Below are 13181 nucleotides of genomic sequence, written 5' to 3'. Positions count from 1 at the left end.
TTGATGCTTCCAGAGACGGTAAAGAATAGGTCCAAGAAAAGCTCGAAGACAAATACCAGCAGCAGCAACAGCGGCAGCAGCAGCAAGTTGCCCCCAGTTTGTTATGAAATAATTACCTTGAAGACTAAAAAGAAGAAGAAGATGGCTGCTGATATATTCCCTCGTAAAAAACCAGCCAACTCCAGCAGCACCACTGTCCAGCAGTACCACCAGCAGAATCTCAGTAATAACAACCTTATTCCGGCCCCAAACTGGCAGGGTCTTTATCCTACCATTCGAGAAAGGTAAGTGCCAGACCAGCATATTTACTTTAAAAGTTTTCCTGTGTTGGAAGTTTCTGCTTTTGCACAACCTGTAATGTATTTTAACATAAATCTGTGTTTCCTCTTTTCCCAGAAGCTTTATTGGTAATGGAAAACTGCCTTGTATCTTTTCCAAAACAGTACAGCTGTTTTCCTCTTAGATAAAAATGTTTCTGCAAGCTGTAACATTTAAGTGACAGGCTTGTGTCTACGGACCATGGAAGGTTTGAAGATAGAAACCTATTATTTGTCCTTAGTCTTATGAAAAGTTTGGATAACTTTTTGCCTTTTTTTTTTTAACTTTAGTTACTTCCCATGTGTTTGCAATGATTACAAACAGTTGTTTAGTGGAATCTGTATTTGTAGTTCTGCCCTGAAGTTACTAAACTTTGCTAAGCTTGTGAGTCTTGTGGGATTTGCATGTTGGGAGGGGGTATTAAAAATGCTGGCTGCTGTGAATTAATAAATTGCCTCTGTTTATAGAAATGCAGTGATGTTCAATAATGATTTGATGGCAGATGTACATTTTGTGGTTGGGCCACCAGGTGGGACTCAGCGGTTGCCAGGACACAAAGTAAGCAACAGCTGCATTACCGGTTTAGTCCTGAGATTTACAAAGAGGGACCCTCTCCTCTTCATAAGCCTGAAACTTGGTTGGGGTGGGCAGCTTGCTGATGGCAGGCAGTGCGTGTTTCGCCCATCACAGAGAAGGCATAGCCTCTCCAAAGGGTCTTTAGCCACGCTTAATTTTTTTTCTTTGTGTCTTTCTACCCTGCTTTACATCCCACACAAAAATATGCCCTCTTAACTCTCCAGTCATGGGAAGTTGTTGTGACAGGTTAGGAAAGTCATGTTTACTCTTCCCCTAGAAATTTGGTTAGATAAGCTTTTATTTTATTTATTTTGTAATGAGGGAACTTACACATTAATTCCTTAAAGCTTTGAGGTAATTAGCAGCATAAAGGCTGGCTTGCATGAACATCTATCTTCTGCTTTCACAGCAGGATACACATTAGACCTTGGCTTTGAAGAAAGAGCAGGTGTAGTTGCTTCATGTCCACTAAACCTGATTGCTTGGAGTTGTTTTTCTGGACTGATTTACTGAAAATGCTTTCAGTTTAGTGCATGAAATAAGATTTCCTTTTCTCCACAGTATGTTTTAGCTGTTGGGAGCTCTGTGTTCCATGCAATGTTTTACGGAGAACTTGCTGAGGACAAAGATGAAATCCGTATACCAGATGTCGAACCTGCTGCTTTTCTCGCTATGCTGAAGTAAGCATCGTTCATTTGCTTAGAAAGAGTTTGTTTATGCTGTGTTTGTACTCTGCTGGCTTCACAGTTAAATATAAGTTCTGTGTAACTGAAAGGGAGACTGATGAAGAAAGAGGGTGCTGCTTACCTTGTAAATGTTTTTGGAGAAAACTACTGTGCATCTTTTGGGACAAAAGCATGTGGAATGGTGCAGGCATTTGCAATGACACCTTGGCATGGGATTTGAGACCAAGTGGCACGTATAGTGATTTGATTTTTAACGACTTAAAATTAAAAATCACTTTGTCATGGAGGATTGTCTATTACAATCTCTCTGACAGCATTGTGTATGAAGTCTTTAAAGATATAAATTATATTTTGTTTCACAATTCCAGAAATTCTGCACTCCATTTAAGTACCATTAGTTAAGAGATTGCTGAATTTTCTAGGAATTATTGTTTCTTGTCAGCAGATATAAAACTTACTGTGTTAGGAATGCCTGGGCGGCTCAGAGGTTGAGAGTCTGCCTTTGGCCCAGGGCATGATCCTGGAGTCCTAGGATCGAGTCCCACATTGGGCTCCCTGCATGGAGCCTGCTTCTCCCTCTGCCTCTCTCTCTCTCTCTGTCTCTCATGAATAGATAAATAAAAAATCTTAAAAAAAAATTATTTAAAACTTACTGTGTTAAAATATCTGATCTTTGTATGTACATACATACCATACATACAGGTACTCTTACATAAAACCAGATACCATTTCTCAAAGATAAAGAAATATTTGATAGTAGAAGAAACATTTTTGAGAGATATGAATAGTTTTCTATAGTTTTATATGTATTTTTACAAGAAAATTTTAATTGGTAATATAAAAATATAAACATGTAAGATATATACTTAAAAAATATAATCAGCTTCTTTGATGTGCACTGGTGGTGTTAGTGTGATAAGTAAGGTTTTATGATTTTTGTTAAATCCTTATTCTAGCACACCAAGTATATCAAGAGTTCAAGGTTATCTGCTGCTGTGGGCATTTTGGTTCCCTGGAATAAATGTGTTTGTTAAATTTTTCTGTGTCAACAAATTGGACGATAATCCCACAAATGCTTAAAATGTTGCAAGATATTTATTGTCTACTTCTACTGAGAAATAAGTACTCTAGTCAATTGTAGAACTTAAAAGTATTCAATTCTTTATTTATGTTGTAGTTTTGAAATCAGATTGCTTCTGACTGAAACTTCACAATGGGAAATAGGGAAATGAAAGATAAGTGAGCATGTGAAGTACCAAAAGGTAAACTAATCCACCACTTTTAAACAACCAACACTTAGTGACCTTTATAATCTTCTAGAGGTACATGTACAGAAACCAGTTTTACCTGAGGGTTTTGTTTTTTTTTTTCCAGTCAAATCAGCTTTGTATATTTGACATTGTCTCTTGCTGAGGAGAACGCTAACACTAGTTCAGCATTTTGACTGCACTGCAGTCCAGTAGAGTGTCCTGTTGTTTCAGCCAGAATAGATACATAATTAAGAAACACAAGTAAGAATTATAAAGTTACATTTCACTCAAGTCATTCTGTAGGCATTTTTTCTTACAAATACATTACCTAGAATATATCTCAATACAGCTTTTTAAAATGATACATACAGTGGTAAGAATCAGAAATGAAGTAAGGTGCCGTTTGCTGTTGGGCCATAGTTAGTACTGCACTGTTGCCATGGACAGTGGGGGCCAGGTTTTCCAGACCATGCATTGTATGGCTGAGTAGCCAGTATTCCTAGAAAGGGAGTTGTCAAGAAAAGGGGGAAGACTGCTCACTTGACAATCCGGGGTAAGAGGCACAACGTGCTGACCTTGTTCAGATTCTTCCCCAGCATCCTGGTTCTCAGGTCAGAACATCACTGAGCTGCCGGTATGTTGTGAGTTAGTCTTGCCAGGTATATTATGGCTTAGCATATCAGAAGAGAAGAGCTTCTAGGGAGCAAAAATGGAAGTTTCATTTGTGATTGTGGATGTTTTTCTTATTGTCATCACTGTGGGATTTTTTACTTGTGCAGAAGCCATTGCTAATTTTTTGTCATATATGTTTTACTGTTTTAAAATGTAGAAATTAAAGGAAAACTTCACAGCAAGTAGCTAAACATCTTAGCATTAGCTAGAAAAATATAAAAATTAAGTATTAACAGCATGTATTTTTCACCCGTATGTAGTTCTCACTGACTCTCGTACTCAACCATACCAGTCTAAAAGAAGCAGATGATTTTTGTCTTTACATACCATTTTGGGAGGCTGCCACCATTCCCCCAAATCACAAGAAATGTTCTCTCATCCTGACATAGGGATACCTTACAGAATCATAAAAATAAGTGCATATTTAGGCTTTCTTGCTTTTTTGTCTTTTAATTAAATATATCCAGAAATAATAGTCTTTAATTCTGAAGGTAGAAGAAATGTGTGGAGAAGAAAGAGTTTAGAGTTTGAAGGAAAAAAAAAAGCCAGATACAAAGCCTATGTCGGATTGTTGAAATTCATATTTGATAATCTGTTGAACTTTAAAGCTACTTGAAAAATATCTTGCTTAATTTCAGGTTTTATTTTGTGTTAAGGAAAAATTCAAGTCCTGCCTAGTTAAAAGAATTAAGATGTAATCATTGCCAACATTATAGTATTAAAGGCATTTGTTTCTTTCTGAATGTACAGAGAAAATTTAAAAATAAAACTATGTATATCTGTGTATATATATCGAGAGAGAGAGCGCACTCTTCTAAAACATAAGATTATTCTTTAAAAAAAAGGATTTTACGTATTTGTTTGAAAGAGAGAGCATGAGGAAGGAGGGGGGTGGCAGTGGGAAGAAGCAGACTCTCCACAGAGCAGGGAGCCCAACAGGACATAGGCTCCAGGACACAGGGCTCAATCCCAGGCAGGACCTCTGGATCATGACCTAAGCCAAAGGCAGACACTTAACCAACTGAGCCACCAAGTACTCTGGAGATTATTTTTTGATTAAATATAAGATGGTGTATTTAACAGAAATTTTGCTATTTTTTGCTAATACTAACTTTGGTATATAGTTTTTTTTTCAAACAGCTCTAGTATCTTTTTTTTTTTTTTTTTTTTTTTGAGAAGACATTGAATGCAGGTTATAAAATAGAGGCTAGAATGGTAACAGAAAGTTAATATCTTTAGTTATACAAATTTACTGCTGAGTTGGAATATTAATAATTAATGAACATATTTCAGATGTTCCCTTAATCCCAATCATTTTTATAATAACTGTCACATAAGATGACTTTCTTGGAACTAACTTGAAAGTAGTTGCATCTTGTTGGACACATTCATTTTGTGAAAATTCCATTTACATGCTGTGTGCTCTCTTTCAGATATATCTATTGTGATGAAATTGACTTGGCTGCTGACACAGTGCTGGCCACTCTTTATGCTGCCAAAAAGTACATTGTCCCTCACCTCGCCCGAGCCTGCGTTAATTTCCTGGAGACCAGCCTGAGCGCCAAGAACGCCTGTGTACTCCTCTCCCAGAGCTGCCTGTTTGAGGAGCCAGACCTGACCCAGCGTTGCTGGGAGGTGATCGATGCCCAGGCTGAGTTAGCTCTCAAGTCTGAGGGATTCTGCGATATCGACTTCCAGACTCTAGAAAGTATCCTCCGCAGGGAAACTCTGAATGCCAAAGAAATTGTGGTTTTTGAGGCAGCTCTCAACTGGGCTGAAGTGGAATGCCAGCGACAAGATCTAGCTTTGAGCATTGAAAATAAACGCAAGGTCCTTGGAAAGGCACTTTACTTAATCCGCATACCCACAATGGCCCTGGATGATTTTGCAAATGGTGCTGCCCAGTCAGGAGTTTTAACTCTCAATGAGACCAATGACATTTTCCTCTGGTACACTGCAGCCAAAAAGCCCGAGTTGCAGTTTGTAAGTAAAGCCCGCAAGGGCCTCGTCCCCCAGCGCTGTCACCGTTTCCAATCATGTGCCTATCGTAGCAACCAGTGGCGTTACCGGGGCCGCTGTGACAGCATCCAGTTCGCAGTTGATAAGAGAGTGTTCATTGCTGGCTTTGGGCTGTATGGCTCCAGCTGTGGTTCTGCAGAGTATAGCGCCAAGATTGAACTCAAGCGGCAGGGCGTTGTTCTGGGGCAGAACTTGAGCAAGTACTTCTCAGATGGCTCCAGCAATACTTTCCCCGTGTGGTTTGAGTACCCAGTGCAGATTGAACCAGACACCTTCTACACAGCCAGCGTGATACTGGATGGAAATGAACTCAGCTACTTTGGACAAGAAGGCATGACGGAAGTTCAGTGTGGCAAGGTGACTGTCCAGTTTCAGTGCTCCTCAGATAGTACCAATGGCACTGGGGTGCAAGGAGGGCAGATCCCTGAACTCATATTCTATGCTTGAAAACACCTCCCAAAGCAGTGTGAGCTCTGAGGTGCGCATCTGGTTCCTACTTGCTTATACTTAGCTCATCTGCAGATCAGCGCAGGTAATTCGTAATGAATGAAGCTGTAGGCAGTTTCTTAATTTCTTTCAAACTTTTAATTATGTATAGGCAAAAATGCAGCATTCAGCTTTTAACTATATGCTTAAAAGAGCCAAGTTCTTATTTAAGGCTTTGTGGTTTTTAGAGTTGCATCTATACACCCGAGGAGAATTTGTGCTCTTTTCCAACTGCTCCATTGACCTCCCAGTTTTGTCTCTCTCAGAATTTCTGGGTCACCTTGAATTTCCTTTAGGGCTTTATTTTGACAATAGAAATAAATATTCTAAAATAATAATGAGTTATTTTTAAAGAGAACTCCCCCCCTTCCCCAAATTACATGTAAACCTCAGTGTACAATTTTGAAAGAAGCTTTGCTTCGTAATAAATAATAATTTAGAAAGTAGACGATAGTTTTGTTTAGCTCTTGTTTCATTTTAAGTATTTTACTCTGGGCATTATTTTTTCTTAAATCCAAAATTCATAAGATTGTTAAATGTTAAACACTGCAAAGTATCAATGTAAAATAGGAAATTGGATGTTTGCTTAGGCCAGGACTTCTACTACAAGCAGGTTTTTATCCTTTTAGTTTAGAAGACAAACTATTGCAGTACAGACACTTCTTTTGGAACTAAATTACACATTTTTATTGTCATTGGGGAAAATCACAAGCCTATTAATTTAAACTAAAACAGCTTAGAAAGGAAACCTAAAGAAGTCCCATTCTACAAATAGTCTATTTGATGGCGTGATAGAACACACCATTTGAAAAAGCCAGTCTTCTCCCCACTTTGCTTCTGATCCCCACTATTTGCTTGTTTTTATAAGTCATACTGTATAGAATTCTTATGCCCTTTTTCCCATGAAAAGAGGACCAAACAATTCTTCAGATGTGTGGAGTAATAATTAGTTTTGTAGCACTACATGTTAATGTAATAAGATACTTTTATTCTTTGATTTTTCTTTTTTCTTTTTAATCCAAAATACACTTTACCTGATCTACTTTGACCACATACTATCTTCTTAGTTATAATTATGTCCTGTTCCTAGACTGCTAGAATTTGGTCTTTGGCTATCTTAAAGTGCCAATATATGCCTGCAGGGTTTTTTAAAAAAAGTCTGGAGCGATACATTTGATTGTAACTGATATTCACTGCATCAGCATCACATCCAGCCCTCTTATTTTTACACGGCTAATGTAAACAAAGGAGGGAAAAGCTCATCCAAAAATTCTCCTTCAGTGATGGCTTGTGATGGTTTAGTGCCTGTGACCCTGGTAGTGTCCAATGTGTTCACTGCCAGTTGAAGTATCCATGTCTTTCTGGGCAGCTTTTCTGCTCAGTGTGATCCTGAGATGGCTTCCCCCACCACCCAGAGTGTGGTCCCTGGCCGCCTCCTTCTCCTGCTCTGCGAGTCCCAAGCTGGCTTGTCTGGAGCCAGGGGTTAGTCCTGGGGTGGGTGGGTGGGTGTGTGCACGTCGTGGGCGTCCATGCACGTCCATGTGCATGCAAGTGTGTTTGCCGACTCAGGCATTGTCTCCTCCCTGCCTGGCCAGTATAAGAGGTCAGACAGAAATGGTCCCCATGCTGGCCCTAGCAAGGCCCCAGTAAGTGACTACCCTTATCTTATTCACTGTGCTTCTGGGCCACTTTTCCCCCCCAGTCGTGGGGTTTTTGCTTTTGGCCAGCTTCCCTGGTGGAGGAGAACACTGGATTATGGGAAATGTTTTAATCATGTTTGCCATTACCTATGCCTGTTAGCATAGGTGATCAAAAGCTGTTACTGGTGATTTTAGATGAGTACTCCCAGGACAACTTTCCAAAATTATCTAACAACTATTTCTTATTAGGAAGATGACAGATAGTAGTTTTGGCAAAGTATTTATGAAATAAAGGTGTGTTTTCAATTTAAAAATAGTTCTGTAAAGGATTTTGCTTTTAAATTATGATTAAACATTTCGGTAACTCATAGCTACCATGCAAATTGGTAGACTATATACCTGATTAGAAGGCACTCATTTTTAAGCCAGAGAAGAAGAAACCTGATTTAACACTAATGTCATCAGATCAGATTGTTGAGGTGGGTGTGATAACCTTAGATTAAAGATTGTTCATTTAGTAACGTTCACTGTCAGCACTCCTGTTAGCAAGATGCCCTCCATGTGGCTAGGGAACTGCTGGGTGAAAGCCGAGGGAGATCTTGTACACTGGGGGTATAAGAGCTTGATTTTATGTTAATTATTATTACCTAAAAAACAAAAGACAGATTCATCACCTAATTGGCTGGTGTTGAGAGCCATGAGTTAAATTTGAAAATTGTATTTAGAATAAGAAATTTTGTATTTTGAATCCTATTCTCCCTGTTGCATTTTCAACATGGAATGAAAGCTAATGTGCTTGCTTCATTTTCTTTGGTAATCTCGAATTTTGTAGCTTTTAAAACTAGAAAACCATTGTTCTGACAAGACAGGCAACTCTAGTGTAAAAACACATCTTTATTAAACAGAATACTCTGTAGATGCTTTTCCCAATGTATCTGGCAGTCTTTGTCGTTGTTCATACTGGGGATAAAGGGGAACTAGGCTAGCAGTTCTAATGTAACATTCTTTAAGCATATCTTAATATAGTATTTAAGTAAATGGTCTAATTTCTACATAATTATTGCACTGAACTGTCTTTTTTGTTTTTAAGGTGTTTAAATAAGCTCGGCTAATTCAAGACACTAGCCATTTGTGCAGAGTGCTTGAATTTAGTAGCTTACAGCATTATTTATGAAGGAAAAATATATAAATATGAAGTACCTCATGTTGAATGTTATTGTACTGTATTTTTAATGTAACAGTGCAGATCTTGTTAGACACATGAATGTGTATAATCATGTTAAATGCAAATAAAAATAAAATTGGTTCATAGATTTGTTTTCCTTAGCATTTTTGTAGGTCCCTTGAAACAGTAAAAAATCCATTCTGGCACTTTTGGTGCCACTACGTTTTGCAGAGATGGTTTTGCAGGAACATTTGTTTGCTAAGTATTCAGATATCTTTGATCCCTAAAGATGTAAAAATTTGAGGTAAAAGCATAAGAGAACAATGAATATGTTAATCAATCGCATTGTTCAAAGCCTGACTGTGAAGTTAATGAGAGGAAATGAATGGATGCATTTATATTCCCTATATGAAACTCGTGCTTTGCTGGCAGTCTGATGCTATAGTTGCTCACATGTCTGTGGATCTGACTGTATAAAGGGGTGTGGATACTGAATCACATCTAGCTTTAGATGTAACCAGTGCTGCTTGTTCCTGCTGTGTTATAATAGCTGGAGTGTCTGAATGAAAAAAAATAAATGTCATAGAATTTTGAATATAATTTTTATGTGCTCAACTAGTTTTCCATTTTATTTGCCCATATAAGTAATATATACACATGTGTACACATTTATACATAATTATATAATACACATACATATATTTTTTCTCTGCAGCTTTCTGTTGCTTTTATACTAGAGTTTATCGTGAAACCCTTTATATTTGTTTAATCCTTCATCTACTCAGGGTTCAGCTTCTACAGCAGCATACCTACTCAAAGGATTTTTGGAATTATTCCAGAGAATAAAGAAACTGAAAATATTCATTCTACTCAGCTTAATTACAGATACAACCTGAATTGCAAAGGTCTTTAATCCAGGAAGGTCAGCAGTTTTCTCTATTGCTGTTTAAACTTAATCCACATATGGTTGTTTTCAGTATCCCAAAACAATTGGAAATGATCCTCCCCCTTTGTTGGCATCCAGGAGCAACATGTCACTGAAATTATACTTTCTTCCTTGTGGACTCTGTGGCTTGTCTACAAAAGCAATGAACTTAAACTTGGCAAAAAATTGAAAGGAGGAAAGTATTCCTGAGGAACTAAGTCATAAAACGTAGAGGCCAAAAGAAGTAAGTGGCCCTGAAAAATCTGTGGTTCCCCTAAGTGTTCGTTAGAGTCGGACTCTGGGTGCCTTTGAGATGTGTCCGTGGAAGTTGAATACACTTTTGATTTCTAATTAATACATTTCAACATCTTTTTTAATGAGCTTTTTATGTTTAGTGACCAACTGCTCCCTTTGCTCAACTCATGTTATTCTCCACTTCTTAAAATATATCATCTAACAAAACTAAAACGGGAAATTTTTCAAAAATAGAATTTCCTTACTTGTTTCTATAACCACTGTAAGTGTTGGTGAAAAGAGCTTCTCAGTTAAGATACTGTCCTGTTGGCGGGATGGAAGTATTTGTGAGGAAGAGTTGGAGGTGGTGGTTGACCCTGTCACACACCAAGCATAAGACACTAGCAGCATAGATGAGTCGCTGAAGAACCTTTGGGTACATTTCTAGCTTGGGCATCTCCCCTCTGCTGCCTCTTTTAAGCCTTTTTTGAAAAAGAGTGGCAGGGGAGTTGACTGTGCCAACCCTAACTACCCTTATGACCCTTGTTTTCTGTTTGCCTGTTCACTTAAATGTCCATTGGAGAGCAGTTTTGCTAGCAGATGCTATTTTGTACTCTACCATCTATAAAGTCCTTAACCTCAAGATAAAGAGTTAAAACACCTGCTCTTTTCTTTGTCAAATCTGTACTTTAAACAGTTCTGTGTACTGGATGTGATTAAAGTTAACTATTCAACTACCAGCACTTAATACAAGTTTACCACAGCTGATTTCTCTTTTTTTTTAATATTTTTATTTTATTTTTTTTTATTTTTTTTTTTGATTTCTCTTTAAGCTGGTTTTGGTAGTAACCAGTCTAACTGCTATGAAAGCTGTGTGTTAGACCTCAAGAATGGTGTCCCTTTTCCCTTCATGGAACAACAGTACAGAAAATTATTTAAAAATTAAGGCACACACAAAAAAATTAAGGCACATTTTTGTTTATGGCGTTGGTGAGCAGTTCGTATTTAACAGACTATGTCTTACATCAGTTTGTTTTAGAGGAGTGCAATTATACCTGAAAAAAAGTCAAAAAAGTCCTACTAGTAGCCTTAATTTTAGCATGAAGTGCTGCAAGAAAGCTTTACAAGCAGCAGATAGCTAGCACAGAGACTGTTGTGAGAAACCAAAGAAGCCATGAGATATTTTGATATGTAGCAGTCTTTACCATAGCTGTACAATTTGCATTTTCCTTCCTAAACTACTATATTCAAAAAATAGTCAAAAGAAAGAAGACAATTTAAGGAAAGCTGCAAATAGTCTTTCAGGGCTTGAAGCAGAGGGTAGCACCTTCTGCTGTACAGTAGAAGCATAAAAATGTACTTTTAAAAAAAAATGTACTTTTGAGGGATACTCGATTTCTGTGCTTAATCAGCTCTAAACTTGAAATTATTTCAGTGCCCCTTATAATAGTGCCAGAACAAACAGTACACCTGAGCCTTAACCAATTCAAAATTAAAGACGTATTCCAATTCTAAGAATGTTTGGAGGCATTGATGGACTACTCCCTGTTTCCTAGATAAAAAAGGTTTAATGGAGCAGCCCCGGTGGCTTAGCGGTTTAGCGCGCCGCCTACAGCCCGGGGCGTGATCCTGGAGACCCGGGATCGAGTCCCATGTGGGGCTCCCTGCATGGAGCCTGCTTCTCCCTCTGCCTGTGTCTCTGCCTCTCTCTCTCTCTCTCCCCTCTCTGTGTATTCTCATGAATGAATAAATAAAATCTTAAAAAAAAAAAGGTTTAATGAATTCAAGGATTAACCCAGTGTTCATTCACTCACTGATCATTCATTGATCCTTTGCTTTATCCCAGTCAGTATGAGAAACTGTGGGAAGTCAGGGATCCAATACGACATGGTATGTGCTTTCAAAATGTCCAGGGCAGTGCTCCTCTGCCCTCAGCATGCAGAAGAATAATGAAATGCCAGGGTCCATGCCCAGAAATTCTGATTTAGTAGTCTTAAGTGGGGCAGGAGAAACGCACATCCCACGGGCTTCTATATGCTGCTGCTGCTGCTGCTGCTGTCTACAGTTCACATTTTCAGGGGCCTGTACAGAATAGGAGAGAAATGTGTAGCTACTCCAGGAGCACTGCAAAGGGCAACCAGATCAGTGGAAGAAGTGATGATTGAGCTGGGTTTTGAAGGATGCATTAGAATTATCTAGTGAAGGTTGGAGGGAGCAGGGAAGAGTGAAGGGAATTCTAGATGAGAAACAGCAGGCAGGCAAACAGCTGAACGTGGCTCAAGCAATGGGACATGTGGAGGAATGGGGCCACCTACTGTGTGCCAAGTATGGAGCCAGCTAATGAACTGGACCTGAACATGAAGCACATCCCATCATCTGCTAGGCTAAATTATCTGGCTTTTATCACAGAACAAAGCAGTGACATTAAAGAGATTTGAAATAGACCAGAAAACAGTTTTGTGTTTTAGAAACATCTTTCTTGAGCTCTGAGAAGTTATAAACTGGGTCAGACAGAAAACAGAAGTACTTAGGGCCGGGCTGTGAGTAATGCAAATGAAGACCAAAGGGGGGTAGGGGGGTATGGAAGGGAAAGAATGATGAAGATTCTAGAAACATGGAAGGGTGATTCCTCAGCATGCAGTGGTTGTAACATCCAGTTAAAAGAGGACTTGGTGGAGAAGGAATGAATGCCTTGCTTTATTACACTTATCCTAAAGGTAAGAAAAATTTGCTTTGTTGTTTTTTTTTTTTCACTCTACCATCCTCTGTAGATAATTGGTTTATAGATACCCATCCTTGATTCTAGAATTCTTTTAGGAAGAAGGGAATAAACAGTCAACATGGTGTACTGGTTAATAACAGGGCTCTAGCTACATGTGACTCCAGGTAAGTCACTTAACCTCTCTGAACCTCAGTTTGCTCAAGAAAGATGGCAATAATAACAGTGTCTTTCTCCGAGGGTTATGATGATGATGAAAGAACTGAAGGTTTCTAAAATACAACAGTACCTGGCAAACAGGAAATGCCATGTAAGTAAGACAACATGGCAAAGGCCACAAATTAGACATACACGTTTTCCTCCTCTATGCCCTTATGAGAACGAGCTTGCTTATAGTTTACACATGCTTAACCAGTTGTCCATGCAGACAGTTAAAAAGCATCATTTTGTGGCTGTTCTCAGTCACTGGTCAATAGCTAAGGAGTTTATAG

The 13181-nt window shown here is 38.5% G+C and overlaps 1 protein-coding gene across 6 annotated transcripts in view; it reads left to right on the top strand.

The window, feature by feature from the left end:
• BTBD3 (BTB domain containing 3) overlaps positions 1 to 8958 on the top strand; it is a 33647-nt gene extending 24689 nt beyond the window's left edge. For all 6 annotated transcript variants that reach the window (XM_072800063.1, XM_072800061.1, XM_072800059.1 and 3 more), the window contains exons 2-5: positions 14 to 284; positions 786 to 876; positions 1456 to 1574; positions 4936 to 8958. In XM_072800063.1, the coding sequence (XP_072656164.1) occupies positions 142 to 284; positions 786 to 876; positions 1456 to 1574; positions 4936 to 5968 (1386 nt within the window). In that variant the 5' untranslated portion in view covers positions 14 to 141 and the 3' untranslated portion in view covers positions 5969 to 8958. The remainder of the gene's footprint in view (positions 1 to 13; positions 285 to 785; positions 877 to 1455; positions 1575 to 4935) is intronic.
• Positions 8959 to 13181: the final 4223 nt, after the last annotated feature.

The sequence above is a fragment of the Canis lupus genome, chromosome 26 (assembly GCF_048164855.1).
Source record: "Canis lupus baileyi chromosome 26, mCanLup2.hap1, whole genome shotgun sequence".
NCBI lineage: Eukaryota > Metazoa > Chordata > Mammalia > Carnivora > Canidae > Canis > Canis lupus.
Note: the sequence above shows the minus strand (reverse complement) of the source record. Positions and strands in the feature narration are given on the sequence as shown.